The 24,850-nt window shown below is 36.0% G+C and overlaps 6 protein-coding genes and 1 long non-coding RNA gene across 8 annotated transcripts; 5 read left to right on the forward strand and 2 right to left on the reverse strand.

Moving 5' to 3' along the window:
• Nucleotides 1-384: 384 nt before the first annotated feature.
• Nucleotides 385-2,854, reverse strand: LOC103871592 (palmitoyl-acyl carrier protein thioesterase, chloroplastic). Its single transcript, XM_009149858.3, has 6 exons — nt 2,598-2,854; nt 1,674-2,200; nt 1,454-1,587; nt 1,259-1,372; nt 1,018-1,189; nt 385-927 (listed from the first exon to the last, which is right to left on the reverse strand). Exons 2-6 carry the CDS (start codon nt 2,169-2,171, stop codon nt 607-609), a joined length of 1,239 nt encoding a protein of 412 aa, XP_009148106.2. The 5' UTR covers nt 2,172-2,200; nt 2,598-2,854; the 3' UTR covers nt 385-606.
• Nucleotides 2,855-3,120: 266 nt separating this feature from the next.
• On the forward strand, nt 3,121-5,168 carry LOC103871594. Of its 2 annotated transcripts, XR_004448340.1 has the most exons (4): nt 3,121-3,280; nt 3,630-4,435; nt 4,633-4,840; nt 4,931-5,168. It is a non-coding gene; the product is annotated as an uncharacterized LOC103871594 (long non-coding RNA). The 2 variants fall into 2 exon arrangements; XR_633553.3 differs by having other exon boundaries at nt 3,121-4,435.
• Nucleotides 5,169-6,669: 1,501 nt separating this feature from the next.
• Nucleotides 6,670-10,701, forward strand: LOC103871596 (magnesium-chelatase subunit ChlD, chloroplastic). The gene is made up of 15 exons (XM_009149859.2): nt 6,670-7,020; nt 7,106-7,284; nt 7,359-7,443; nt 7,514-7,830; nt 7,919-8,042; nt 8,173-8,265; nt 8,580-8,675; nt 8,781-8,930; nt 9,016-9,222; nt 9,319-9,474; nt 9,610-9,717; nt 9,821-9,955; nt 10,033-10,191; nt 10,261-10,381; nt 10,465-10,701. Exons 1-15 carry the CDS (start codon nt 6,766-6,768, stop codon nt 10,548-10,550), a joined length of 2,271 nt encoding a protein of 756 aa, XP_009148107.1. The 5' UTR covers nt 6,670-6,765; the 3' UTR covers nt 10,551-10,701.
• Nucleotides 10,702-10,815: 114 nt separating this feature from the next.
• Nucleotides 10,816-12,395, forward strand: LOC103871597. Its single transcript, XM_009149860.3, has 5 exons — nt 10,816-11,167; nt 11,238-11,288; nt 11,668-11,801; nt 11,946-12,046; nt 12,145-12,395. The coding sequence occupies exons 1-5, from the start codon at nt 10,850-10,852 to the stop codon at nt 12,294-12,296; spliced, it is 756 nt and encodes a 251-aa protein (XP_009148108.2). The 5' UTR covers nt 10,816-10,849; the 3' UTR covers nt 12,297-12,395.
• Nucleotides 12,396-12,566: 171 nt separating this feature from the next.
• LOC103871598 (RNA polymerase sigma factor sigB) lies at nt 12,567-16,897 on the forward strand. Its single transcript, XM_009149861.3, has 7 exons — nt 12,567-12,814; nt 13,065-13,231; nt 13,298-13,903; nt 15,668-15,898; nt 15,984-16,124; nt 16,191-16,391; nt 16,457-16,897. The coding sequence occupies exons 1-7, from the start codon at nt 12,736-12,738 to the stop codon at nt 16,751-16,753; spliced, it is 1,722 nt and encodes a 573-aa protein (XP_009148109.1). The 5' UTR covers nt 12,567-12,735; the 3' UTR covers nt 16,754-16,897.
• Nucleotides 16,898-17,540: 643 nt separating this feature from the next.
• Nucleotides 17,541-19,945, forward strand: LOC103871599 (violaxanthin de-epoxidase, chloroplastic). The gene is made up of 5 exons (XM_009149862.3): nt 17,541-17,851; nt 17,934-18,100; nt 18,726-18,822; nt 18,900-19,291; nt 19,353-19,945. The coding sequence occupies exons 1-5, from the start codon at nt 17,546-17,548 to the stop codon at nt 19,864-19,866; spliced, it is 1,476 nt and encodes a 491-aa protein (XP_009148110.2). The 5' UTR covers nt 17,541-17,545; the 3' UTR covers nt 19,867-19,945.
• On the reverse strand, nt 19,898-21,399 carry LOC103871600 (syntaxin-related protein KNOLLE). The gene is made up of 2 exons (XM_009149863.3): nt 20,756-21,399; nt 19,898-20,256 (listed from the first exon to the last, which is right to left on the reverse strand). The coding sequence occupies exons 1-2, from the start codon at nt 21,397-21,399 to the stop codon at nt 19,977-19,979; spliced, it is 924 nt and encodes a 307-aa protein (XP_009148111.1). The 3' UTR covers nt 19,898-19,976.
• Between the last annotated feature and the right edge of the window lie 3,451 nt (nt 21,400-24,850).

A 24,850-nucleotide genomic window follows, 5' to 3' on the forward strand; every position in this document is an offset into this window, starting at 1 on the left:
GTTATCATTATGAGCCTATATTGAGCTTGAGCTTGGAGACAAGTTGAGTAACATAAGTTTACGTCCAGGTTTCATATCATATGATGTGATTAACTTTGATAGGCTATTAGCATTACTCACCTCTTTCCCTCTCGAACACTCCTCCCCTAGACTTAACTTTCTGGATTAATTGCTTTATTTTTTTGGTCCCGTGTAATAATGATTTGCTTTATGGCTTTACTAATGCCCCTACAAACCATAAACCGTTTTAGTTGTTCGTGTCTATTTAATAGCCGCTCAAAACAATAATTTTGACAGATACAAGGCATTACATTCCTTACAGGTCACAAAAGTACATGATGCACGTCTTTTGTTTAGGTGGAAACAGCTACAAAACCCCCAAAATAAAATACATTTAAATAATATTAGGATAAGAAAGTTATTTGCCTTTGTCTGGCACCCAAAAGAAAAAATAAATATAATAAAAAGGGACCTCCAAGAAGAAGAAAAATAAGAACCAAAAAAATATACAAAGGTGGCCCAAACTGTTTTTGAGTAGTGGTGGTTGCAAGCAAGGTAGTATAGTTTACAAACGAACCAAAGAACCCATGTTTGCGAGTTTTTCTCTCACGGTGTAATGTCCCAAGTTGTTGTTGATGTTTTGGAACTCCACTCTGTTCTTCCTCTCACCACTTCAGCTCCATCCTGGAGACGGAGCAGGTGCTGACATTCCACTTCACCAGCTGTCCCAAGACTACCAACATCGCAGCCCGAAACCGCGGTGAGGGACTGAAGCACACTGTCCCTCCCGCACTCCCTGCGATACTCCAGAGTCATGCTTTTCAGCTTCTGACTCTCCATCATCCCCACAGGTGCACTCTCCAGTATCCACCCGATGTACTTCACATTGTTAACGTGCTGGTTAACATCCAAGTCACTCCAACGCGGCTGCAAAAGTTTAAATTACCAAATAAAAACTGTAAGAATCTCAGAAGTTTACAGGCTTTGATGAAACATAGAGAAAGTATGCATACTTACAGTGAGACCAGAACGAACATAGTCAGCAGTCTTGTCATCAAGTTTAGTTAACTTTCTGCTGTCCTCAGCAAGGACTGGGTCTGAATTAACAAAGTAAGGCTCTATCTCCCCTCGAACCTCTTCAGGAATCTTCGATAATCTTCTTGTCAGTTTATTCATCATCACCCACACACTGCAAAAATAATATTTTGCATTAATAACTCAGTTTTCAGATATCTAAACCAATAAATAAAAATCTAACCTTGATGCTCTTGTTAAAATTTCTCCAGTATTGCCATCCCGAACAAGCCAATCACGACGCATACCGTTCTTTCCAGACTGGCTCACCCATGTATCTACTTCAACAACATCTCCCCTATGAGACAGATATATTTGAATAAACAAATGAGTTATGCTCACAAAGGAAGTTAAGTGATAAGACTGAGAGTAGCTTTACCAAGTAGGATATTTATCAACGACAACCTGCATACGAGTAACAACCCAAATCAAGTTCTTCTTAACCATCTCAGGAGTAGAACCAAACCCATCTCCAAGCAGTCCAGCAGTCTTAACATGGTTGAGTGCCGTTTCCTATCATAACCATAACAGCAATACATATTAACTTTGTCCAGTAACAAAGAAGAAACTACAATCATAATCATAATCATAATCAGTACCTGTAAATGATTCATAACCGTTTCTATAGACGCAGAGCGATCAGCACCTATCTCATAAGACCGAATAGAGAAATTCTGACGGAACACAAGCCCATCCTGAACGATCCTCCCTAACCCAAACGGATCCATAATCACGTCAGAACGCCTCGGTTTCCAGTCAAGCATCATCCACTGCTTCTCAGCCGCCAAGAAGACAGTTGTTATTGCAGCAAGAAGCATGCTCCAGTCAGGCAGCTGGTTGATGAACGTCCTCGGTGCTGCGGGATGCTGTGAGGACGTCTCGTTATCAGGCTTCACCGAGCCAGGGAGACCGACTCTCTTGCCGTTGATCTTGGGTGGGGCTTGAGCGTTTGGTTTAACCTTCATCCTGCCGGAGTTTGGAGTGGGGGAGAGGCCGGAGAAGTTGGTGGAGGTGGTGACTTTGTTGGTTTTTGCGGTGGGGTCGAGGGGGGAAGATGGGAGAGGGAAGAATGAGGATGTAGCTGAGGTGGCCACCATGGCTTGAGGAGATGAGCGTTTCAAAGACACTATAAAACAAAAAAAAAAAACACAACAAAACATAACAAAGTGAGTGACGTATTATTACAAAGTCTACATCTTTGTAACAATTAGCTAATCAATTAATCAACAACAACAAAAATGCTACACGTCTATAATCAAAAACACAACAACAATAACAAAAAATAAAAATCAAAACTTTTTTTTTTTTGTGTAACAAGCAGAGAGAGAAAAATCCAGATCTAGAATTTTGAAACTACAAAGGTAAACCGATAAAAATCAAAACTTTTTTTTCAAAAAAAGATAATTGGAATTATTATTATTTTCGATAAAGCATTGAATTTGAAAGGAATCCGAACCAAGCGATGAAGAGATTAACGAAGAACACACGAAGAAGAAGAAGAAGAGAGAGAGAGATGGTACCACCTTCAGGTGTAGAATGGAAGATGAAAATCACAAAAAATGGTAACGCTAATTTTCTCCAAGTCCCTACTTCTTCGGTTGTGCCTCCCTCACGATCTCCTCTCCTCTCCTCTCCTCCTTTTGTTTAATATTTTTTTTACTTTTGTTTGCGATTCTCAATACTTCTTTTTTGTAGGAAAAAAAAATATTTAAAAATTTGGCGTAGAGAGAGAGAGATAAAAGGGGGAGAGAGAGTCTCTGTAGGGTGGGGTGTGAGAGAGAGAGATGTGGACGAGAGGCCTTTTCTTATATAAATTGCACTCCCCTTCTTCTTCTTCTTCCTTTCTCCTTCCTTCTCGTAGTTTCAAAACCATATTTTTAAATTTTCTTGTATTTCCAATTATACCCTTTTCTTGTTAAAAGATTGTTAACCTAACTAGGCTAATCTAATTCAATTCTTTTTTATATTATTGGTCACTCGTTATGTAAGCACGCAAGACTTGATTACTTGCTTCCGTGGAAATTTCATTTGGATTTGAATATTTGATTTCCTCCCTATATGTGAGGATTGCTAATTACACTAACCAATCAACATATTGTTGTGGAGAAAGAGACGTATATCAGATTGTATTTAGCAGAGAATTGTCAACTTTGGCACCGACGTTTTAGTAATAATAGCTGAGTGGGCTGAGTGCACAACAAACAAGGTACATGTGCATCTTATCTCTTTCTTTACTCGTGTGTATTTTATCAAAGCTCAAATTGAAACATAACATTTATACAAAACCTAACATTATGCATTTCTAACAGTTTATTTGGTTGGTTCGTTTAACTGTACGTTTTTTTTCTGTAGAACGTGAAGTCCACCGTTGGACTTATAAATTTGTTTCACCTAAAACATATTATTTTATATTATATTTAAAATTCATAGAAATTAATTTTTGTAAAACATACCTACTAACCTAAGGAGAAAAAACGATACAAGTTAAGCTATGCAGTGCTAGTATTATCCATTCATATGCTCTCCCTTCTTTGTCACTCTCCACAATTGTATAGGTTGTCCTTTGGGATCGTAGTCTCGTGGAGTATCCTCCGCGGTTGCGAATGTGTAAGCATGCGACTCTTTTGATAGAGCTGAGCGTTTAGAGTGATGCGTTGCATTTTGGAGAATGTTATATTGACTATACATTTGTGAACAAACTTTGTCAGTGTGCAGATAGTTTGCTTCTGATTATGTATATGAAAATGTTGGTAATTTACGATTTATGTTGGAAATTTATGATGTATGCGTATGAGTAATAAGTCTACCGTTTTACCAAAAAAAAAAAAGTCTAGTATCACCTTGTCTATCAATATCTTAGCTAGCTAGCTATCAATTACACCTATAGACACTTTTTGTCTTTGCAATAACAACATAAGACACTTCCTACTTGTCACACACTTCTGGTGTGGTGTTTGTCAAATATACCCTCGGACTAAATCAAACTCTCGTTACTTCAGATACCAATCTCTTCTTTTTATTGATTTATTTTTTCAATTTAAAAATGTAAAATAAAAAAGCACTTTCCCAATTGTGTTTTCGAATCCTTAACTCTAATTTTGACTAAACTTCATTCAAGATAGTGATTCAGTGTTTGAACCCAAATGATCTCGTGTGGCCGTGCTCCAGCTCCTCCTCCTCGACCGCCGGTGAGCCACGCCATGAATTCCGAGCTCAAGATCTTCGTGGATGGCCGCCGGTGTTCGTTTTCTTCCGGGGAACAACAGAGTCAAGTGTGGTCCCATCCAGAGAGCACATTGTGAGCTTTCCCAATCTGATTCTACAAGAAACTCTGCTTTTGAACAATTCAAGAACTCTGGAGGTGACAATAACTTCTCTCTCATTTCTGGGTTTTTATTTTGAAATTCATTTTTTTAGATTTGTGCTTAGTTTCTGTGGATCTTTATTCTATAGCTACTCAAAGTTTGAATCTTTTGTGGGTCAGTTTCAATTTTCAATGATATTCATATTTGGATTTAGATATATACATGGTAATGCTATTGGTTTTGTGTTTATCAGGATATACAACGGAAATGAGTAGTATTGTGGTGACTGGACTTAGCACTCACACCTCTCCTGTTGAGATGCATGAGAAGCTTTCTATCCAGAAGCTGAATGACCACGAGCTATTGGATGATGTGCTCAGTACTTGCAACTGTATAGAGATTTATGTTTAACTCTTTCTCAGCAGTGTAGAATTAAAGAAGTCACTGAATATATATCAAAGGTGTCTCTTCTATTCCATTAAGCTTTTCTTGTTCTTCTCGAACTTTGGATTTGTTAGAGCTAACATATCATGTTTCTTTTCTCAAATAAGTGGAAGAGACAAAGTTACCAAGGGGAAGAAAAGTAACGAAGAAGCTGTTACAACACCAGTTACCAAAAGGAAGAAAGATAACGAATGACAAGCTTTATGCAACAGAGAGCTCTGTATCTCTTGCAAATGGTTGTGACCCTCTAATTGCATCACTCTTTGTTCTAAGGGATGACAAGCTGTTTGATGGGAATTTGATTATTAATTCTATAACTGATCTTACTAATATACTTTCTAACTATGTGTTCTAAGCTTTTGAAAAAATGTTTAATGTTATGTCAACAATATTAGAATAAACCATTGTTTGATTATAAAACTCTCTTAACCACAACTCTGACATCCATAACTCATATGTATATACTTAATGTGTCCATGACATATTTATCCACAAATTTTCCATCCATAACTCTACCATCCACAATTCATTCGTAGTATGTTCTTCATAACTTCTTCATCCACATTATTTTGACCATTCAAACCACTATTTATTTATTATTTGTCCAAAAATTTTATTTATTAATTATTAAAATATATCGAAATGGATGTTAAAATGTAGAAACAAAAAAGTTACAATTAATTATAACAACCATATTTCTTTATGTATTTTTTAATTTACAATACAAACAAATAAAGATAAAGAGGGTGAATGAATAATAAGAAACTATATATAAACACACCATATTCATTGGGGGTGATTGGTTGGACTGTAACTATAGAAAATTTACTTTAGAATTTAGTCTGTAGAATTTTTTGATTTAGCTTTAAGGGTTGTAGCTTTAAAATTTCCTACAGCTAAAAGAATGAGGCTTTAGAAAATAAGATTTTTACAACCATTTTTTGTCTGTTTTTGCTGTAGCTTTAGGTTTTGGGTTGTAGCTTTAAAAACTAAAATAAATCATGATTGGTAGTATTTAAGGTTGTAGATGGAAATTAAAGCTAAAGTCACTTCCTACAACCCAACCAATCACCCCCATTATCCCAATCTTATTACTTTTTTTTCCCTAAGGAACCGAGGGCTTTAACGTCCAACATTTCTTCTCTCTCTTTCATAATGTGTGTTTCAAGTGGATTGTGTTCTTTAGTGTAAAGAAAGACACAAAAGTGTCTAAATGAGTAAATCACTCTTTTAATTTGTTGTGGCCTATGAATACAAATGCATCACCATTACCAAAAATACAAATGCATCACCATTTCCATTCGTTTTGTAGATCCAACTAACTGAAGCTGGCATTCACTGAGTGATGCATTTGTATTTTTATGCTTATTTTGTTACTCCTTGTTTTTGCCATTCGTTGTGTAATTTTAGTGATTTTCAAAGTTACTCAAAACTTTAATAAACTACAGAGCTCTCTTTGATTATTCACCACTTTATTCATATATATTCTTTAATTCTGTATACAAAAATTGATGTTTTAACTTTAACTAATGCAGTTTACTTTAAAATTAAAACATAAATTCAAACGTAAATATATAACTGGTTGAAAGTTATTGGGAAGCTTACAAAACCTTAAACTAATTAAAAAACAAAATTAGAAAATACTAATAGATAAAAGTAAATATTAATTTGTTCTTAACATATGTAAACAACTTTGAAGTTTAAACCTTATTTTTCAAATAATGTAGAAGCACGTAACAAATTTTCAATTTTTCAAACAATTTTTTAAATATAAAATGTTAATAAAGTACTTAAAATTTATTAAAAAATCTTATAATTGAGTAGTGCTCCAATCAGGAAGCGAGGAGGAGATAAAGGATAGAACCCAAATAAAAGCCGATAAGGTCCAACACAGTAGAAAACACACTCGTCTTCTTCCTCCTCCTCCTCCTATCTTCAACTAATGGCGATGACCCCCGTCGCTGCATCATCTCCAGCCTCAACATACCGTCTCTTCCGCCCCGACTTCATCATACCCAAGCCTCCGTTCCTCTCCCTCCCCACCAAACGGAACAGAGTCCCCTCGCACCGTTTCACCGTCCGCGCCTCCGCGAATGCCATCGTCGAATCCCCAAACGGAGCAGCTGCGTCGAGCTCAGACATCGATAGCTCCGACTACGGCCGAAAGTTCTTCCCTTTGGCCGCCGTCGTTGGCCAGGTCAGAGAATTCTCGAATTGCTGCAGTTGTGTAGAATGTAAAGGTGAAGGCTTTAGTTGATTCTCTTTGTTGTTTTGGTTTATAGGAAGGAATAAAGACTGCTCTTTTACTTGGAGCGGTTGATCGTGAGATCGGAGGGATTGCTATTTCAGGTCGTAGAGGGACTGCTAAAACAATCATGGCTCGTGGGCTTCATGCCATCCTCCCTCCTATTGAAGTTGTTGTTGGCTCTATCTCAAACGCTGACCCTGCCTGCCCTGATGAGTAAGAATCTCAAATCTCCAACCTTTTTTATCTTCTCCCTCTTCAGTTCATGACCTTATGTCTTGTCTATGTAGGTGGGAAGACGAACTAGCTGAGAAAGTTGAGTACAATGCTGATAACACCGTTAAGACTGAGATTGTTAAATCTCCTTTCATTCAGGTAGCATTTTAGTTTTAACAGATTTTCTCAAAACAGTTCTCTTTATTACTTTGTCATTTGTATTACACAGATTCCTCTAGGAGTTACAGAGGATAGACTCATTGGGTCTGTTGATGTTGAGGAGTCTGTGAAAAGAGGGACGACTGTTTTCCAGCCTGGTCTTTTGGCTGAAGCACATAGGGGAGTGTTGTATGTTGATGAGATCAATCTGTTAGACGAGGGGATTAGTAATCTGCTTCTCAATGTATTGACGGATGGTGTTAATATTGTTGAGAGAGAAGGAATCAGCTTTAGGCATCCTTGTAAGCCGCTGTTGATTGCTACTTATAACCCTGAAGAAGGTGCTGTTCGAGAGCACTTGCTAGACCGTGTTGCCATCAACTTAAGGTATCGCTGGAGTAAAACATATGATCTGTTTATTTAGGGCGGTTCCGAGTTCTTTCTCCTTTTACATGATGATGTTGAACATTTGCAGTGCAGACCTTCCCATGAGTTTTGAAGATCGTGTTGCAGCAGTTGGCATTGCTACACAGTTTCAGGAACGCAGTAATGAGGTTTTTAGAATGGTGGATGAAGAGACAGAAACAGCAAAGACGCAGGTACCTTTAAATCAATTAAGAGATAAAAGGGCTGCTAATATGCCCCCTCTTCAGCAAAAAGTGGATTGGATGCTATGCTTCTTATCAAACTTTTCTCAGCCATAACTCAGTGCATTTTCTCTGTCTACAGATTATATTGGCTAGAGAATACTTGAAAGATGTCAAGATAACTAAAGATCAATTGAAGTATCTGGTTTTGGAAGCTATGCGAGGTGGTTGTCAGGTGTTATGCAAATTCTTTATTACTTTATGTGTATGGAATAAGTACTGTATAGTAACGTATTCCTGCAAGAACGAATATAATTTACAAGAGAGGACAAGATGCCTGTAAGATAATGTCACGATCATAGACTTCAACTAGTGTAAGTCTATTAGTCCTGAATCAGGGATAAATAATATAAGGGATGGAATGCAAGAAATGGCTCACCGCAGCCAGAAAGATAATCATTGTATCCTAAATATAGATAGGATCATAAGAGTTGATTTTCTTTAAGAAAAATCTGGAAAAATGGCTGCAATAACTAATTTATGATGCAGGGACACCGAGCCGAGCTATATGCTGCCCGTGTGGCGAAGTGCTTAGCTGCACTTGAAGGGCGAGAAAAAGTCACCATTGATGACCTCAGAAAGGCCGTTAAGTACTCTTATTTAACATCTTTTCAGAAGTTTTAATGATTTGGATTGGTATTTATATAATTCTCCCGATATTGATTGGCAGTTGTGGTCCGTTTTTAATAGGTCGAACTGGTCATTCTTCCCCGTTCAGACGTAGTTGAGAATCCACCACCTGATCAAGAAAACCAACCACCGCCTCCTCCACCACCTCCACAAAGTAATGATGCTGGAGAAGAACAAAATGAAGAAGATCAAGAAGAACAAGAAGAAGAGGTCAGTGGATTAGGCATACATTATTTGTCTCTTGTTAGACACGCGAACTAGGTTCTCTAATGTATAAATCCTTTACCAATTGTAGGATGAAAACAATGAAGAAAACGAAAATGAGCAGCAACAGGATCAAATACCTGAAGAGTTTATATTTGACGCTGAAGGCGGTCTGGTGGATGAGAAACTCCTCTTCTTTGCTCAACAAGCTCAGAGACGTAAGGGTAAAGCTGGAAGAGCGAAGAATGTCATATTCTCAGAAGATAGAGGACGCTATATAAAGCCAATGCTTCCAAAGGTTTGCTCTCTAGGTCCATCTTAATCTGGCTAGTTGAATTTATTGCCACTCAGGCTCCAAAACATGCATAGTCCTTAACAAATTTTACTTTGACAGGGTCCAGTAAAAAGATTAGCAGTGGATGCAACCCTTAGAGCGGCTGCACCATACCAGAAATTGCGCAGAGAGAAAGATATTTCAGGGACTAGGAAAGTCTTTGTCGAGAAAACAGATATGAGGGCCAAACGAATGGCAAGGAAAGCTGGAGCCCTGGTATTGAATCTTCTCCATTCATTCTTCTGAAAGATTAAATAACTTTGAAAGTTTCCTTGAATCAAACGGAAAGATGTTTGGCATGATGAAGAAAAAAATGAACAATGTGTGAATCTAACCATTGTTGTATGTCAGGTTATTTTTGTGGTTGACGCAAGTGGGAGCATGGCGTTGAATCGTATGCAAAACGCCAAAGGTGCTGCACTCAAACTGCTAGCAGAGAGCTATACTAGCAGGGATCAGGTAAACAGGTTACTCTATTGAACAGCAAACGTGATTGTTGATTGTTGATTGTTGATCTGTTGGGCCTTTGGGATGAGACTCATACTGCAGTGATATGGTACAGGTTGCGATTATTCCGTTCAGAGGAGATGCTGCAGAAGTGCTCTTACCCCCATCTAGATCAATAGCAATGGCAAGAAATCGTCTCGAGAGACTTCCTTGTGGTGGTGGTTCTCCTCTTGCCCATGGTCTAACAACGGTATGCCATATATTATGGTGTTTTCGTCATTATGTGTATGTCATCATGATAATAATATCTAAGTTGATTCTGATTAGGCGGTAAGAGTAGGACTGAACGCAGAGAAGAGTGGTGATGTGGGGCGTATAATGATAGTTGCAATAACCGATGGTAGAGCTAACATTACACTGAAAAGATCAACTGATCCAGAGGGTATTGCCCCAGATGCTCCTAGACCCTCGTCCCAAGAGTTGAAGGTAAAAAAAAAAAAGCTTCTTATTATATATCAAAGAAGCTAGTGATTAAACTATTGATGGTCTTTGTAGGATGAGATTCTGGAAGTTGCTGGGAAGATATACAAGGCTGGGATGTCTCTACTAGTGATAGATACAGAGAACAAGTTTGTCTCAACTGGTTTTGCCAAGGAGATAGCAAGAGTTGCTCAAGGTTTGTCTCTGGAACAAGATTGCATCTGTTTCTTATCTTAGAAAAGAAAAAACCTCACCATTGGAATGTATTTTTTGTGGCAGGGAAATATTACTACTTGCCAAATGCTTCGGATGCTGTCATCTCGGCCACCACTAAAGATGCGTTATCAGCTCTGAAGAACTCTTAGACCTCTCACTACTTGTCTGCAATACTTTGGTTTATGATTCCGGTTTACATTTTGTACATTCTAATTTCCTTTTTGACCCAACCAACCAACCAACCAACACATTCTTTCATCAAACATGGAAAGATTCAAGAGAATGAAATGTTATTTGATATACAGCAGCATCCAATTCTAAACCGGAGATCTTCCTTAAAAACAACCAATTTTAAACCGGACTTCTCAAATCCATTCTAAACCGGATTAGACCGGAGTAAAAGGAAGCGGGGAGTTCGAGGAGGTGAAACCAAATTCATTCACCAGCTATGAAATCTCTTCGCTTGATTTCGACAGCTCCCCTTACTCCGTTTCTTTCTCTTTCTCGAACTCGAGTTATCTTCAAGGCTCCAGCAAAGAGATGCGGTGGCGGTTTTGTCACTATGTCTCTGGATTCAAACTCAGAGAAGAGCTCGAGTTCTTCTGAGGGTGTGTCGATCAGTGTCTTGGAAGATCAATCCATCAACGATTTCAAGATGAAACTTGGAAGCTCTGTTTCTCCTCCTCCGCGTTTAATCAATCCATTAGGCAAGACGATGAGTAGAAGCGATCAGGCGTTTCTTCTCTTGGCCTTCATCGCTTGCACCGTAAAGACTATGACTTTTGTCTTTTATTTTCTTTGTTTTGTTTTAAAGTTGATGTTTTGATGTGTTACAGACTTCAGTTGCTTTTACAAGTTTTGTGCTTACAGCAGTTCCCACACTTCTGGTAACTCTCTCTCCATTACAACTTTGAAGCTTCCTTTTTTTTTACAATACTTGATTGCTTCATCACTCGTTTTATATAAGAACTGTTTCAAGTAGCCATAGCTACTAGAGAGTAGTTGTAATATCCCAGCATCCACACTTGCTGCTAGCTAAATATTACAACTTAGAAGCTTATTTGTCTTAAATCCTCTGGCTTCCTTTTGTACAATATTATTGCTTCATCACTCATTTTATATACAAGTAGCCATAGCTAGAGCAGAAGAGTGCAGTAACAGATAATAATACATTCAACTCATACCCTTGATTCAGTCTTCTTTTGTTCACCTATATGATCTGTTTCAAAAGCAATTGTTTTTTTATTACCATATCCTCCTACTCAGGCCATGGGAAGAGCTGCGTCTTCCTTTGCTAAGTTAGCCGACACGGCCCGCCAAGAACTGCCTAGTACCTTAGCAGCCATAAGGCTCTCCGGCATGGAAATAAGCGATCTTACTCTTGAACTAAGTGAGTTAAGGTAATCTCACTAGAAGCTCTTTTCTTTCCTGATCATCGCAAAGCTAAATGTTTTCAACAGTTGCTTAAGAATGATTCTTTCCAGAGTTATTACCCCTTTTCATCTGGTCAATGATTCATGATTGTGGTGTGAAAATGGTTTCAGCCATGAAGTTACTGAAGGGGTAAACAAATCAGCTAAAGCGGTTCAAGCAGCTGAAGCTGGAATCCGACAGATTGGGACACTTGCACACCAGCAAACTCTCTGTAACCCTTCTCTCTCTCTTATCTTTTTTTATCTATTATTGGTGGCAACATTAAGTTAGTTGTGATCTTATGACGACCGTTGATATTGGTTTGTTCAGCAATGATTGACGAGAGAGCAAGTTTACCAGAAATATCACTGCAACCTGTCGTGGCTGGTGCAGCGAAGAGGACTTCTCACGCAATAGGCAAAGCATCCAAAACACTAATGAACATTATAACCGGAGGTGATAAGGACGAAGATTCTTCCTAACACGTTTAGAAGCTATCACTTTTAATTTTCTGTTCCTTTTTGCAAGTTATCAGTACTTTAAAGAAATAATAACAATACAACAAAGAGATCGAAGACGAAGTAGAAACTTACTGTCTTTTTTTTTTGGTAATTATTTCTTCTTTTTGAGTCCTATTTTAAACTCGTTAATTCAGCACCACCCCTTAAATTTCGGTTTATAATTGTACAAGAAATCATAATAAGATGTGATTGGGCCCACATTGATGTTCATATGGGCCAAATAAGGCCCATCTAACTGTTAAATGAACAGTGTGAAACAAACCATTGGCAAGCTTTATCCGTTTATCGTCTTCATCCGCCTATCACCAGTTTTCTCACACCATTCTCTCTCTCTCTACAACGGCTTTCACTTTATCCTATCAATGGTCAGAAGACTTAGCTTTCGAATTTAGCCGAGAGCATGTCTTCTTGTCTTCTTCCTAACTTCAAGTGCCAACCTGATTCTTTCTCTATTCACTTCAGAACCTCTTACTCTCTCTGTAAGTATTCTCTTCAAGTGTTATATTCTCAGGTAGCCTTGACTTCAAGACTACATAGTTTAGTCTCTTTAGTTCAGATTGTACTAAGCCTCCCTTATGTTTTAATAGTAGCAAATTCTAAGTGATAGAATCTAAACTTATGTGGTTCACAACCATAGATTACAAAAACGAACATGTTTTCAGGATATTTGTTATATCAATGTGAGATATCTAATTTCTCAAATGTTCATTTTGATGTTGGAACATGCAGCAAAACACAATAAGAGTTCAGTCTACTTCCAACCGCAATGTGCAGTATCCACTTCACCGCCCTTACTAACTTCTACGCTGGATGTGTCCAAGCTTAGACTACCCTCCTTCGATACCGATTCAGACAGGCCATGGACTTATACAGGAGCCGTTGGTCCTTCCACTGAGGTAGCTAAACATTCTTATATTAACATCTCTCTCACTCACGTCTAGTAATATTATTGTAATTTATAGGCAAAGTACTTAGAAGCTTTAGCCTCTGAAACACTTCTCACAAGCGATGAAGCAGTAGTTGCGGCAGCAGCAGCTGAAGCACTCGCCCTTGCCAGAGCCGCTCTCAAAGTTGCCAAAGATGCCACGTTATTTAGTAACACTCACAACGCGAAACCATCAGTTACATCATCAGCACCCGACAAACGCTCAAAGTGGGACCAGTTTACTGAGAAGGAACGTGCTGGTATATTGGGACATCTAGCGGTTTCAGACACTGGAGTTGTGAGCGATAGAGTCACTGCACCTGCACCTCCTGAATGTAACAAAGAGTCTGCAGAGAAACAAGAAGCTGAGCCTCTGGAGGAGGAGGAGGAGGAGATTGTTGCAGTGAGTTCAGCTGTGAGATCTACGCGTCAAACAGAAAGGAAAGCTAGGAGGGCTAAAGGGCTAGAGAAAACTGCGTCAGGTATGCAGTCGGCTGTGAAGACTGTTTCGAGCTCTAGAAAGAAACGTGTTGCTTCTCAGGAGATTGACAATAATGATCCTTTGCGTTATCTAAGAATGACAACTAGCAGTTCCAAGCTTCTCACTGCCAGAGAAGAACAACAGCTGTCTGAAGGAATACAGGTTTGTCACTGATATTCTAAATTCTAAACTAACCACTTCCCTCTCTATACATGGCTCCTAATAGTCAGATAAATAAATATAAACTCATCCTTCTTAGGTTTCTAGATTCTAGGTGAAAGGGATGTTTGGAAAGCCTTTTAAAAATGTTTGAGAGTGATGAAATTAGTTAAGCCTGGGATGTTGAACCAAACCGAAATTTTGGTTAATTAGGTTTAAAGTTCGGCTCGATAGATTTTTTTAAAGTTGGTTTTCGGTTCAGTTTAGCAACGGTTACTTCAGTGTATTCAATCCGGATATCGGTTCGGTTTCGGTTCGGTTTTTTTCGGTTTTCGGTATTTCGGTTAGTAAAATATAACTACCATTCTAAATCCATATTTACTTCGGTTCGGTTTATATACCGTCGGTTTTCGGTTTATTCGGTTTTGTACCAAAAAACATAATTATTTAGTTTGAGATCATATTATATGAATTTTAGAGTCATATTGTCAACATAGTCATTTACATGTTCAAATAAATGAACAAAAAAGTAAAAATGCTTCTACCGTCAAATAAAATAATAAAATCTATAACTAAAATCAAAGCTTGAAATTTTGAAAATAAAAATATGAAATAAAACAGAAATATGAAAGAAAAGTTTTTTCACTCTTCCCTATTTATTGTTCATTAAAATCATGCTTTTTCAATTGAACACGAAACTCTGTTTGTTTACAGATAAGAAAAAAATTGTAAATTTTTTTCATTAATTATTGTCCATCAAATTTATAATCTTCATATTAATTTAGTGAAGACTAAAATAAAGCAAAAAGATCAAAAAAAGACATAGACAATAAGATGTCTGAATTACGATGTATTGTTATTTAATTATAGTTCAAGTATTTTACAAATTAAGGTTATTTATTACTATAAAATTATAGTAATAGTTATTAACACAAATTTAACTTATGTAACAAATAGATTTTCATGTATTGTTATAAAATAGATACATATTTACGTGTTTCTACTTTTAATCGGTTTTGTTCGGTTTATTCGGTTTAATCGGTTATATACCAAACCATATCCAAATTCTACGGTTTTTATAAAATTATATCCATTCGGTTTATATGGTATATACCAAAACCAAACCATATTATCTATTTCGGTTCGGTTCGGTACGGTTCGGTTTTACCATATTGAACAGCCCTTTTTCATCTTAAAAAAAAGAATATACCCAAACCATACCAAAAACCGAACTAACTGAATTTAACTGATTTTATACAAAATTTTAACAAAATTATATCAAAATTTAACCAAAATAAAGATAAAATTGGTGGGATTTACAAAAACCAAACTAACTGAATACCAAACCGAAATGAACTTTATTTTGGTTAATTCAGTAAGATTTACGTTGAACCAAATTAATCAAAAACCGAACACTAACCGAACCTGCAGGCCTAAAACTAGTGGTCCATTTCTATTTTGAACATTTGTTTTCTTTTTGTGTGCAACTCTTCTTGTCTTCTGTATTGTTTTTTTTTTTTTTTTTAAAAAAAAATTAACTCTTATTTATTAAACAACCTTACACCTGAAAGCAAACCCAAACAAACCGGGCTTTGCGGAGTAACTGAAAATGGCCTAAGGCCCAACTACCGAAACAACTCTACTCTAGCGAGAAACCCTCTATCATCAACCACCACACTTCACACAGTAAAAAAAGAAAGCCAAGTAGCTATACGTTGTCTTCTGTATTGTGGTTTCTTGATCACAAACTTTGGGTCTTTCATTCAGGACCTTCTGAAGTTGGAAAGACTCCAAGCAGAGCTTACTGAGCGTTGTGGCCATCAGCCAACCCTTGCACAGTGGGCTTCTGCTGCTGGAATCGATAAAAAAACTTTAAGGAAACGTATAACTCACGGCACACAATGCAAGGACAGAATGATTAAAAGCAACATTCGTCTCGTCATTTCGATTGCAAAGAATTACCAAGGAGCTGGGATGGACTTCCAAGATCTTGTCCAGGTTCGAGTTTCTCACTCCTTTATCTGTTGTGTAATATAATTACATCTGTTAACAGTACTGATGAAAGTGAACATTATGGTCACAGGAAGGATGCAGAGGGCTTGTGAGGGGAGCAGAGAAGTTTGATGCTACAAAGGGATTTAAATTTTCAACTTATGCACATTGGTGGATCAAGCAAGCTGTGAGGAAGTCTCTCTCTGATCAGTCCAGGATGATAAGATTGCCTGTAAGTCGCCGCAGTTATTTTAATAAATGTTCTGATGATACAAATTTTAATGGGATGATTTGGCAGTTTCACATGGTGGAAGCAACGTACAGGGTGAAAGAGGCAAGAAAGCAACTGTACAGTGAAACAGGTAAGCAGCCAAAGAATGAAGAAGTTGCAGAGGCGACAGGGCTGTCGATGAAGAGGCTCATGGCGGTTCTGCTCTCTCCGAAGCCTCCAAGGTCGCTAGACCAGAAGATTGGAATCAATCTGAACCTCAAACCTTCGGTAAACACATCATAGTCTTCTTCTTGTTTTGAGTAAATATGACATTATGAGTGTTGTGAATGCAGGAAGTGATATCAGATCCTGAAGCTGAAACTTCAGAGGATATACTGATGAAGCAGTTCATGAGGGAGGACTTGGACAAAGTTCTGGACTCGTTGGGTACGAGGGAGAAGCAGGTGATACGTTGGAGATTTGGGATGGAGGATGGGAGGATGAAGACGTTGCAAGAGATCGGTGAGACGATGGGTGTGAGCCGGGAGAGGGTGAGGCAGATAGAATCTTCTGCTTTCAGGAAGCTCAAGAACAAGAAGAGAAACAACCATTTGCAGCAGTACTTAGTTGCACAAACAAAAGAATCATAAATCATTTTTATCATTTGCTGAGAGCATGTGTTGTGCATAGAAACCGAGTTAAATTCATTTCACAAGCAATAACAATTTTTTTAGCATTTACACACTCGTTTATATTACTTGACATTTTTAAATTAAACATACAAATTATATTTAGTTTTTAAACAAAAGCATCACTAGTTATTTTTAATATCACATTATCAATTATCTATCTAAACATAATTCAACAATTAAGTATACAAAATACAAATGATTATAAATAATTAAAGTGATAAATGTTACAGTGAAATTGAAATCATTATCTAATTTGAAATGGAGTGTTATCTAATTGCCAAAAAAAAAGAAAATAGTATTTTTGTGGAGACCAGATGCACTCTTTATTTCAAAAGCAGGTGAAATCATATGTACTATATACTATATAAATGTCACACTTTCTAAAGACAAATAAAAAAATAAACAACTTATTTGCACTTCAAAAGTGGAAATAAATAAACAAGAAAATTACATGGTAGCAACATTGACCCTGAAAAAACTTGTTCATGTATATAAATAAAACTAATTAAAAACGTTTTGGAAAATTAAGAAGAGGCATTAGCGTCAAAAACTTAATAGGTTTTTATGTTTTACTATAAAGTTTAAAAGCTGTATAAACTTTCTTAAAATTATCTAATAATTCTTTTGCATTCATATTTTCATACATTTAATATATAAAGGATACATTATTATAACAACTAAGATATTTTTTTTTGGAAAAAAATATCTTAAACTATCAGATAATTAATTGTCCACAAAGGAAGACTCTCCATGTCTTATCCAAAAGGCATTTCCTCACATCCTTATATCTCTCTCTTCCTCTTCTCTCTCTATCTTCCTCCTCTGCTTCCCGCGGAGCTTTCAGTCTCAAGTATGTCAGTATCTACACATTGTTTCACTTCACCTTGTCACGACCGTACGAGATTCTTCTCAGGCGATGATGGTAATAAACTTCTAAGAAAGAGAATCAAAGGCACTTTCTTGGTCAAGATCTTACCTTCTTCCCAAAACGCTTATCTAAGAGTAACTGCGAAATCCTCACGACCCTTATCTGGATTCAGGTCAGGAATCTCTAAGGTAAAACAAAAAGATTGTTTATTTCAATGTTTTTTTTCAGCTCATGCTTTTCGTTATTCCTAATGCTCTAATTATGTCATAGGGAGTATTTGATATTGTGGCATTGACCTCAAAGAATGCACTCAAAGAGCTGAGTACTCCACTGATGCTAAAGCTCGTGGGTGTTGTAGCTTGCGCGTTTCTCATAGTTCCATCTGCAGATGCTGTTGATGCGCTAAAGACTTGTGCATGCTTACTTAAGGGGTGCAGGTAAAATCTCTGCATCAGTATATTGTTGAGAGTGTGCTTCTAGATGATAATATATGTATTGAACTTGCATTTGCTTTGAATTGTATGGCTCCATTCAGACTCTACCGTTTTAGATTGTTGAGGGTGTACATCTAGATGAAGCTAGTGTTAGATAGATCAATGTTCTAAAAATTGGTTTAGACGGCGTTAAGGTCCGATGTATTCTACTCAGATCGATATAAACCATTCTAAATCGGTTTAAATCAATCTAAATTGGTCTAAATCTCTTAAATCAAGCGATTATGTGAATTTAAATTCATAAATTTGTCTGACTTTTTTTGTATATCTAATTTTTATAATTCATCGAAATAACTTTGTAATTAAATCTAAAAATTAAAATATCAACTATAAATGTAAAATATATAAAAAGTATATCAATAATTTGTTAACCACCAAGTTTTTTCTAGGCTTCGAATAATCCGGCTAGCCATTAATTATCTACTATACACCTAGTTACCATACCATCTAACGATTTTTTGTAACATTAATCTAGATGGAGCTGATTTAAGTTGATCACCACATTCTGTTTTTTTTTTCTGTGAGAAGTTTATGTATCTCACATTGTCCGACCATATAATCTTGTTAGGATAGAACTCGCAAAGTGCATTGCCAACCCTTCCTGTGCAGCCAATGTCGCTTGCCTCCAGACCTGTAACAACCGTCCAGATGAAACCGAGTGCCAGGTTTCTCATCTATCATTAACATATCATTTTAGCTGCTTATGAAACAAGTGACCAATGGTTTGTGCTTTATTTTTCAGATAAAATGCGGAGATCTGTTCGAGAACAGTGTAGTCGACGAGTTCAACGAATGCGCCGTGTCAAGAAAAAAATGCGTTCCTAGAAAATCTGACCTCGGAGAGTTTCCAGCCCCTGACCCTTCTGTTCTCGTCAAGAACTTCAACGTCAAGGACTTTGACGGCAAGTGGTACATTACAAGTGGCTTGAATCCAACCTTTGACGCCTTTGACTGTCAGCTCCATGAGTTCCACACGGAAGACGGCAAGCTTGTTGGAAACATCTCGTGGAGAATAAAAACCCCAGACAGTGGCTTCTTCACTAGATCAACCGTACAGAAGTTCGTGCAAGATCCTAACCAGCCTGCTGTTTTCTACAATCATGACAACGAGTACCTTCACTATCAAGACGACTGGTAAGATTATTTAGTCTTTGTTTCTCTTCTTGCAGGAGGCTAAGAAGTTTTTTTTTTGCAGGTATATACTGTCATCAAAGATAGAGAACAAACCTGAGGACTATATCTTTGTGTACTACCGTGGGCGTAACGATGCTTGGGATGGATATGGCGGTGCGGTTGTGTACACAAGAAGCGCTTCTTTACCCAACACCATTGTACCGGAGCTTGAAAAGGCAGCTAAAAGCATAGGCAGAGAGTTCAGCACGTTCATAAAAACGGATAACACTTGCGGTCCTGAGCCTCCGCTGGTGGAGAGACTTGAGAAGACGGTGGAGGAAGGGGAGAAGATTATAGTCAAAGAGGTTGAGGAGATAGAAGAGGAAGTAGAGAAAGAAGTGGAGAAAGTCGGCAAGACTGAGATGACTTTGTTCCAGAGATTAGCTGAAGGGTTTGAAGAACTAAAGCAAGACGAGGAGAATTTCTTGAGAGGGTTGAGTAAAGAGGAGATGGAGTTGTTGGATGAGCTTAAAATGGAAGCTAATGAGGTTGAGAAATTATTCGGAAAAGCTCTACCAATCAGAAAGTTCAGGTAGAGAAACTATATTATTATTATTATACATACACTGTTGTAAAAAACATTCAATCATTTCATAAAATTGGATTACACATAAAGACACAAGGATTAAGACATCCTTTTAGCACTCTAAGAAGAGGTGAAACTGGTAATAATAGGGATGATAACAACAAGGATGATCAAAAGCAACACAATGATACCAATACACATCCATTTCCTACTGCTTCTCTGATGCTTCTTTGCCGTATTCAACTCCTTAGCACCATCTTTAACATAATGGCTCGCGTTCATCACGTGATGCTCGATCTCATCCATCTGCTCGCCTTGCGCCTCGACCATCACAGCCATATCTAGAAACACTTGGTGTAGCTCTAACAAACTCTTCTCTATCTCCTTCGCCGCATCATACCTTCACAAAAAAAAATTAGAAGTCAATAACCAAATCAAACCGAGATTCAGTGTTAATAACCAAATTAAACCGAGATTCAGTGTCAATAAACCAAATCAAACCGAGATTCAGTGTCAATAAACCAAATCAAACCGAGATTCAGTGTCAATAACCAAATTAAACCAAGATTCAGTTTCAATAAACCAAATCAAACCGAGATTCAGTGTTAGTAACCAACTCAAACCGAGATTCAGTGTCAATAAACCAAATCAAATCGAGATTCAGTGTCAATAAACCAAATCAAACCAAGATTCAGTGTCAATAAACCAAATCAAACCGGTACCTGTCTTGAATCTCAACCGAGATTCAGTGTCAATAACCACATCAAACCGAGATTGAGTGTTAATAAACCAAACCAAACCGAGATTCAGTGTCAATAACCAAATCAAACCAAGATTCAGTATCAATAAACCAAATCAAACCGAGATTCAGTGTTAATTAAACCAAATCAAACCGGTACCTGTCTTGAATCTCAACCACAGTCTCCAACACCTTCCCTCTCCCGTGCTCCTGAACCGCACGTGCGAGAAACTCTTCCCCTCCGTCGCTAACAATCTTCTCGATCATCTCTTCGTCAGGTCTCTCGCCAGTAACCGTAAAGTACCGTCTCTCAACGGTCTCCTTGTACTCGCTCATCATCCTCTGCCTCAGCCCCTGAAACTCCATCATCACTTCTTTCAGCTTCTTCCTCAAACCGTTCGTAACCGCCACTCTGCTCCTGTAAACCGGAGTTCCCGATAACCGTTTGATCTCCCGGTTCGCTCTGTCCATCTCCTCGAGCGTGGCCTTGATCGATTTGGCTTTTCGTAGACCGGAGACGATCTCGTTGGAGATCTTGTTGCGGAGAGACTTCACGGAGTCGGACTTGTGCGCGGATTTGCTCTCGTCGTTGTACTGCGAGATGCGAGAGAGCGTTTCGGTGATTAGAGAGATCTCTGATTTGACTTTCTCGGCTTCTTCTAGGAACGAGGAGAGGTTTGATGAGTCTGTGATGTTGTTCGCCATCTCGAGATCGGAGTCTGGTGGTCCGGATTCTAGATCCTTCATCGCTGATTTTTTTAGGTCGACGTAGCTTGTGAATGATTTGGTCATTAGGTCGTTCATCTTTGCGCCTTGGGAGAGTTTGAGAGTAGAGAGAGATGAGTGTTGGTAGTGTGAAGAAATGATCTGAGAAGTAACGTTTTTAATCAGTGAGGATATGTAGCCGTTACTGTCATTGTTACTCCCCAACGGCTATATTTGGAGATGTATCCGTTGGATCGTACATTTGTCAATCGGCTTCTGATATAATATTGTTTTTTTAATTGAGTGAAGATTTCGTAACGGGAAAAGAATAGAGGGGCAAAACTGTAATTAGTTGTATATTAAAGTGCTTTTGTTGGCCGACTTGAGATTGAGGTTTTCTTATTCCGTTGTGAGTTGTGACTGATGAGAAAATACAGGGGCTACAACTGCAATCAATACTATTAAAACAGAAGACCCTTTTTTGAAGTGCCCTCCTGTTTTGAAAATAATTACAATATACTGCCATTCACTTTATCTAAACATATGCTTTTAATTAAATTTAGTATTTTCCTAATTCTTTTTATTTATACCAATATTAATAAAGGAACACGTTAATTTGGCATAACTAAAAGCTATCCATGAGTTTAGCAATCTGTTACAAGAGATCACGGCAGATTTAGATTTCAATTTTCAAGGATGATTTCTAATCTATACTATTAAAGCAGAATACTTCTTATGAATATGTCCCTAAATTTTCCTATTAATTACAAAACATTCCATTTTTTTTTCAATTGTTTTTTCAGTTGTTTTAAATGTTTTTCGAAAATGAAAAGCCCAACAAATTTGCTACTTACATTTTCGTTTTTAAGTCCATTAAGTCGTTTTAAATCTCATTTACTCAAAGATTTACGGAATCAAATCAAATAAAAAGAAAATCTCCCAACTTGAGGAACACGCAGAAAAATATTTTAACTATTTGACATGGTAACTGAATTTTCCAAAACTAATCTTAAAATATAGAGAGATTATATTTTAAAGAAAAGATCCCCCAACTTTCTCCCCAAGTTTCTCCTAAAACCTAACACTTCGCTTTGAATCCGATCAATATTATAAATAGGCATCACCGATTTCCTATTATTAAATATTTATGTTATTATAATTTAAAATTTATGCATTAATTAAAAATATGTAGAATGAAAAATGTAATGTCTATTACATTTTTCATATAATATTTATTTAATAAGTTAAAATTATAAATAAATAACCTTACCAAATATATCATCACAATATGATTAAATTTATTGAGTAGGAGTTTACCATTTTAAAATCTTTTAACTAATTAATTATTACACAAACAAACATTTTTATTTTAATAATAATTAAAAAATAAAGAATATAATAATATAAAAATTAAATATAAACAAATAAAAAAAATCTATTATATATAGATTAGACAAATATTTATTAATTTAAATGAAATTTAAAAAAGAATCGATCCCGCGCTTTAAAAGCGCGGATCAAAATCTAGTATACTATAAAGGTGATGAGGCATATTTTTTTTTGACCGAGTATTTTTGAGTGTTTAACGAAGATGAAGATGACGTTTTGCTTGAGGTCGTGTTCTGGTAAATCAAAGGAGGTTTCAAGAAGGTTCGCATAGTTCCGCGATAAACTTCCTCCTCCATTACTCAAAGGTACTTTTACGGAGTTTTGCTTGAGGTTTCTATTCACAGGGTTCGAGATACTTTGATAATCAGTTCTTTGGTTTAACTGTGGGGGCTGATGGTGATTTTCGACATTCAATATTCAACAACTTGATCCAATCATAGAATATACGAATAATTTAGTAGACATAAATTGAAAACTAACGTTCATGAACTAAAAATTATTTCTTCCCATAAGATGTTCTGGATCGAACAAATATGTACTTTTACCATTATCTACCAAGCACGGGAAAGCATAATGAGACACTAAACCCAGAAAAATATTCCGATCACCTACCATATATTTTACTAAATAGTTATCTTACATCGTATTGTTATTTTTACATTATGATAGGATATTGCAAAACTTTATTCCTTTTTATAGACATAATAAAATATCAATAAATAATTTGAACAATATATGGATCTTTTTTTTTTGTAATCAAAACAAAATATGAATCTGTAACTACCCAGTCCCTACTTAGACTCCAAATATAAACCATGTTAACAAATATTACAAAATAACTTATCTATAAAATTATTCCACGATTTGGTTTTATTTATTAAATATAATAATTAATTTAAACAACATATCGATCTATAATAAAAAGATAGCTACCCAATCCCTTTTTAGACTAAAAAAATATTAACCATGTTAACAAATATTCCAAAACTTAGCTATCTATAAAACCTTTTCTTTTTGAACAAAACTATCTATAAAACTATTCCAAGAATTTATTTTTTGAACAAAAATATCTATAATATCCTTTGTTTCATATATTTTTTTTATTCAGTTATGTTTAGTTTATGTTTAGTTTGTTCCAAATCTTCTATTTCCTATATATGCTGTGAAAACAAAAATTCGGTTTGTAAATCTAACCGAATACAATAGAACCTCTATTCATTAATAATGTTGAGAATTTAAAATTTTATTAATTTATAGAAATATTAATTTACGGAAGCTTCTTTATTTAGATTTTTTATTTTAAGGTATATTTATAAGATAAGAATAATATTTGATTTTAGTGTAAAGACATTAATTGTTATTTTTAAAAAATTTGACATTTATATTAATTTATTATATTATATTGTGTATATAATATATATTGTATAACTTTTTTTTGAACACATATTGTATATAACTTAAATGTGGTTTTAGATATAATATTACTAAATTTCACCAAAAATATTAAGTGTTAAGAAAATATAAAGATAATTCCATTGTGAATATAAAATAAATAATATAATAATAAGTTCTTACTTATATAAAATATGTATACACATAAATTATTAATTTATATTTTTAAAGGGACTTTATATTTACATAGGATTTACTTAAAAATTATTATATTATTATTTTATCGATTTGTATCAAATTTTGAACCGACCCAAGTTGGGACCAGCAAAATTTATTAATTTATAGAGATTATTAATTTATCGAATATTAACTTATAGAGGTTATATTGTATATAGCAACTAATATATATCATAATCAGGGTTGCCAACTAATATATGATCCATTTGACCCTCGATCAAGCAAATTCTTAAAGTTGTTACTTTACAAAAAAAAAATATATATATATATATATATATATATAATATCTTCATTTTCCTATATTCATTTTATACAATAAATATTAGTTTGTTCAAAAACTTCTATTTTCTATATACACTCGGATGATCGGATCACATAAAGGAAATATTACTCATTCTTATTTATCGAAAATTCTATAATAACAAATCGGTGGATAATAATGAAGATTAATATCAAATCCATTTCTAACGTTTTACAAATAATTTATTTAATTTTCTATAATATTCAAAATATATGAGAAGTCTTTTTAGCT

The sequence above is a fragment of the Brassica rapa genome, chromosome A06 (genome assembly GCF_000309985.2).
Source record: "Brassica rapa cultivar Chiifu-401-42 chromosome A06, CAAS_Brap_v3.01, whole genome shotgun sequence".
In the NCBI taxonomy this organism is placed as follows: Eukaryota; Viridiplantae; Streptophyta; class Magnoliopsida; order Brassicales; family Brassicaceae; genus Brassica; species Brassica rapa.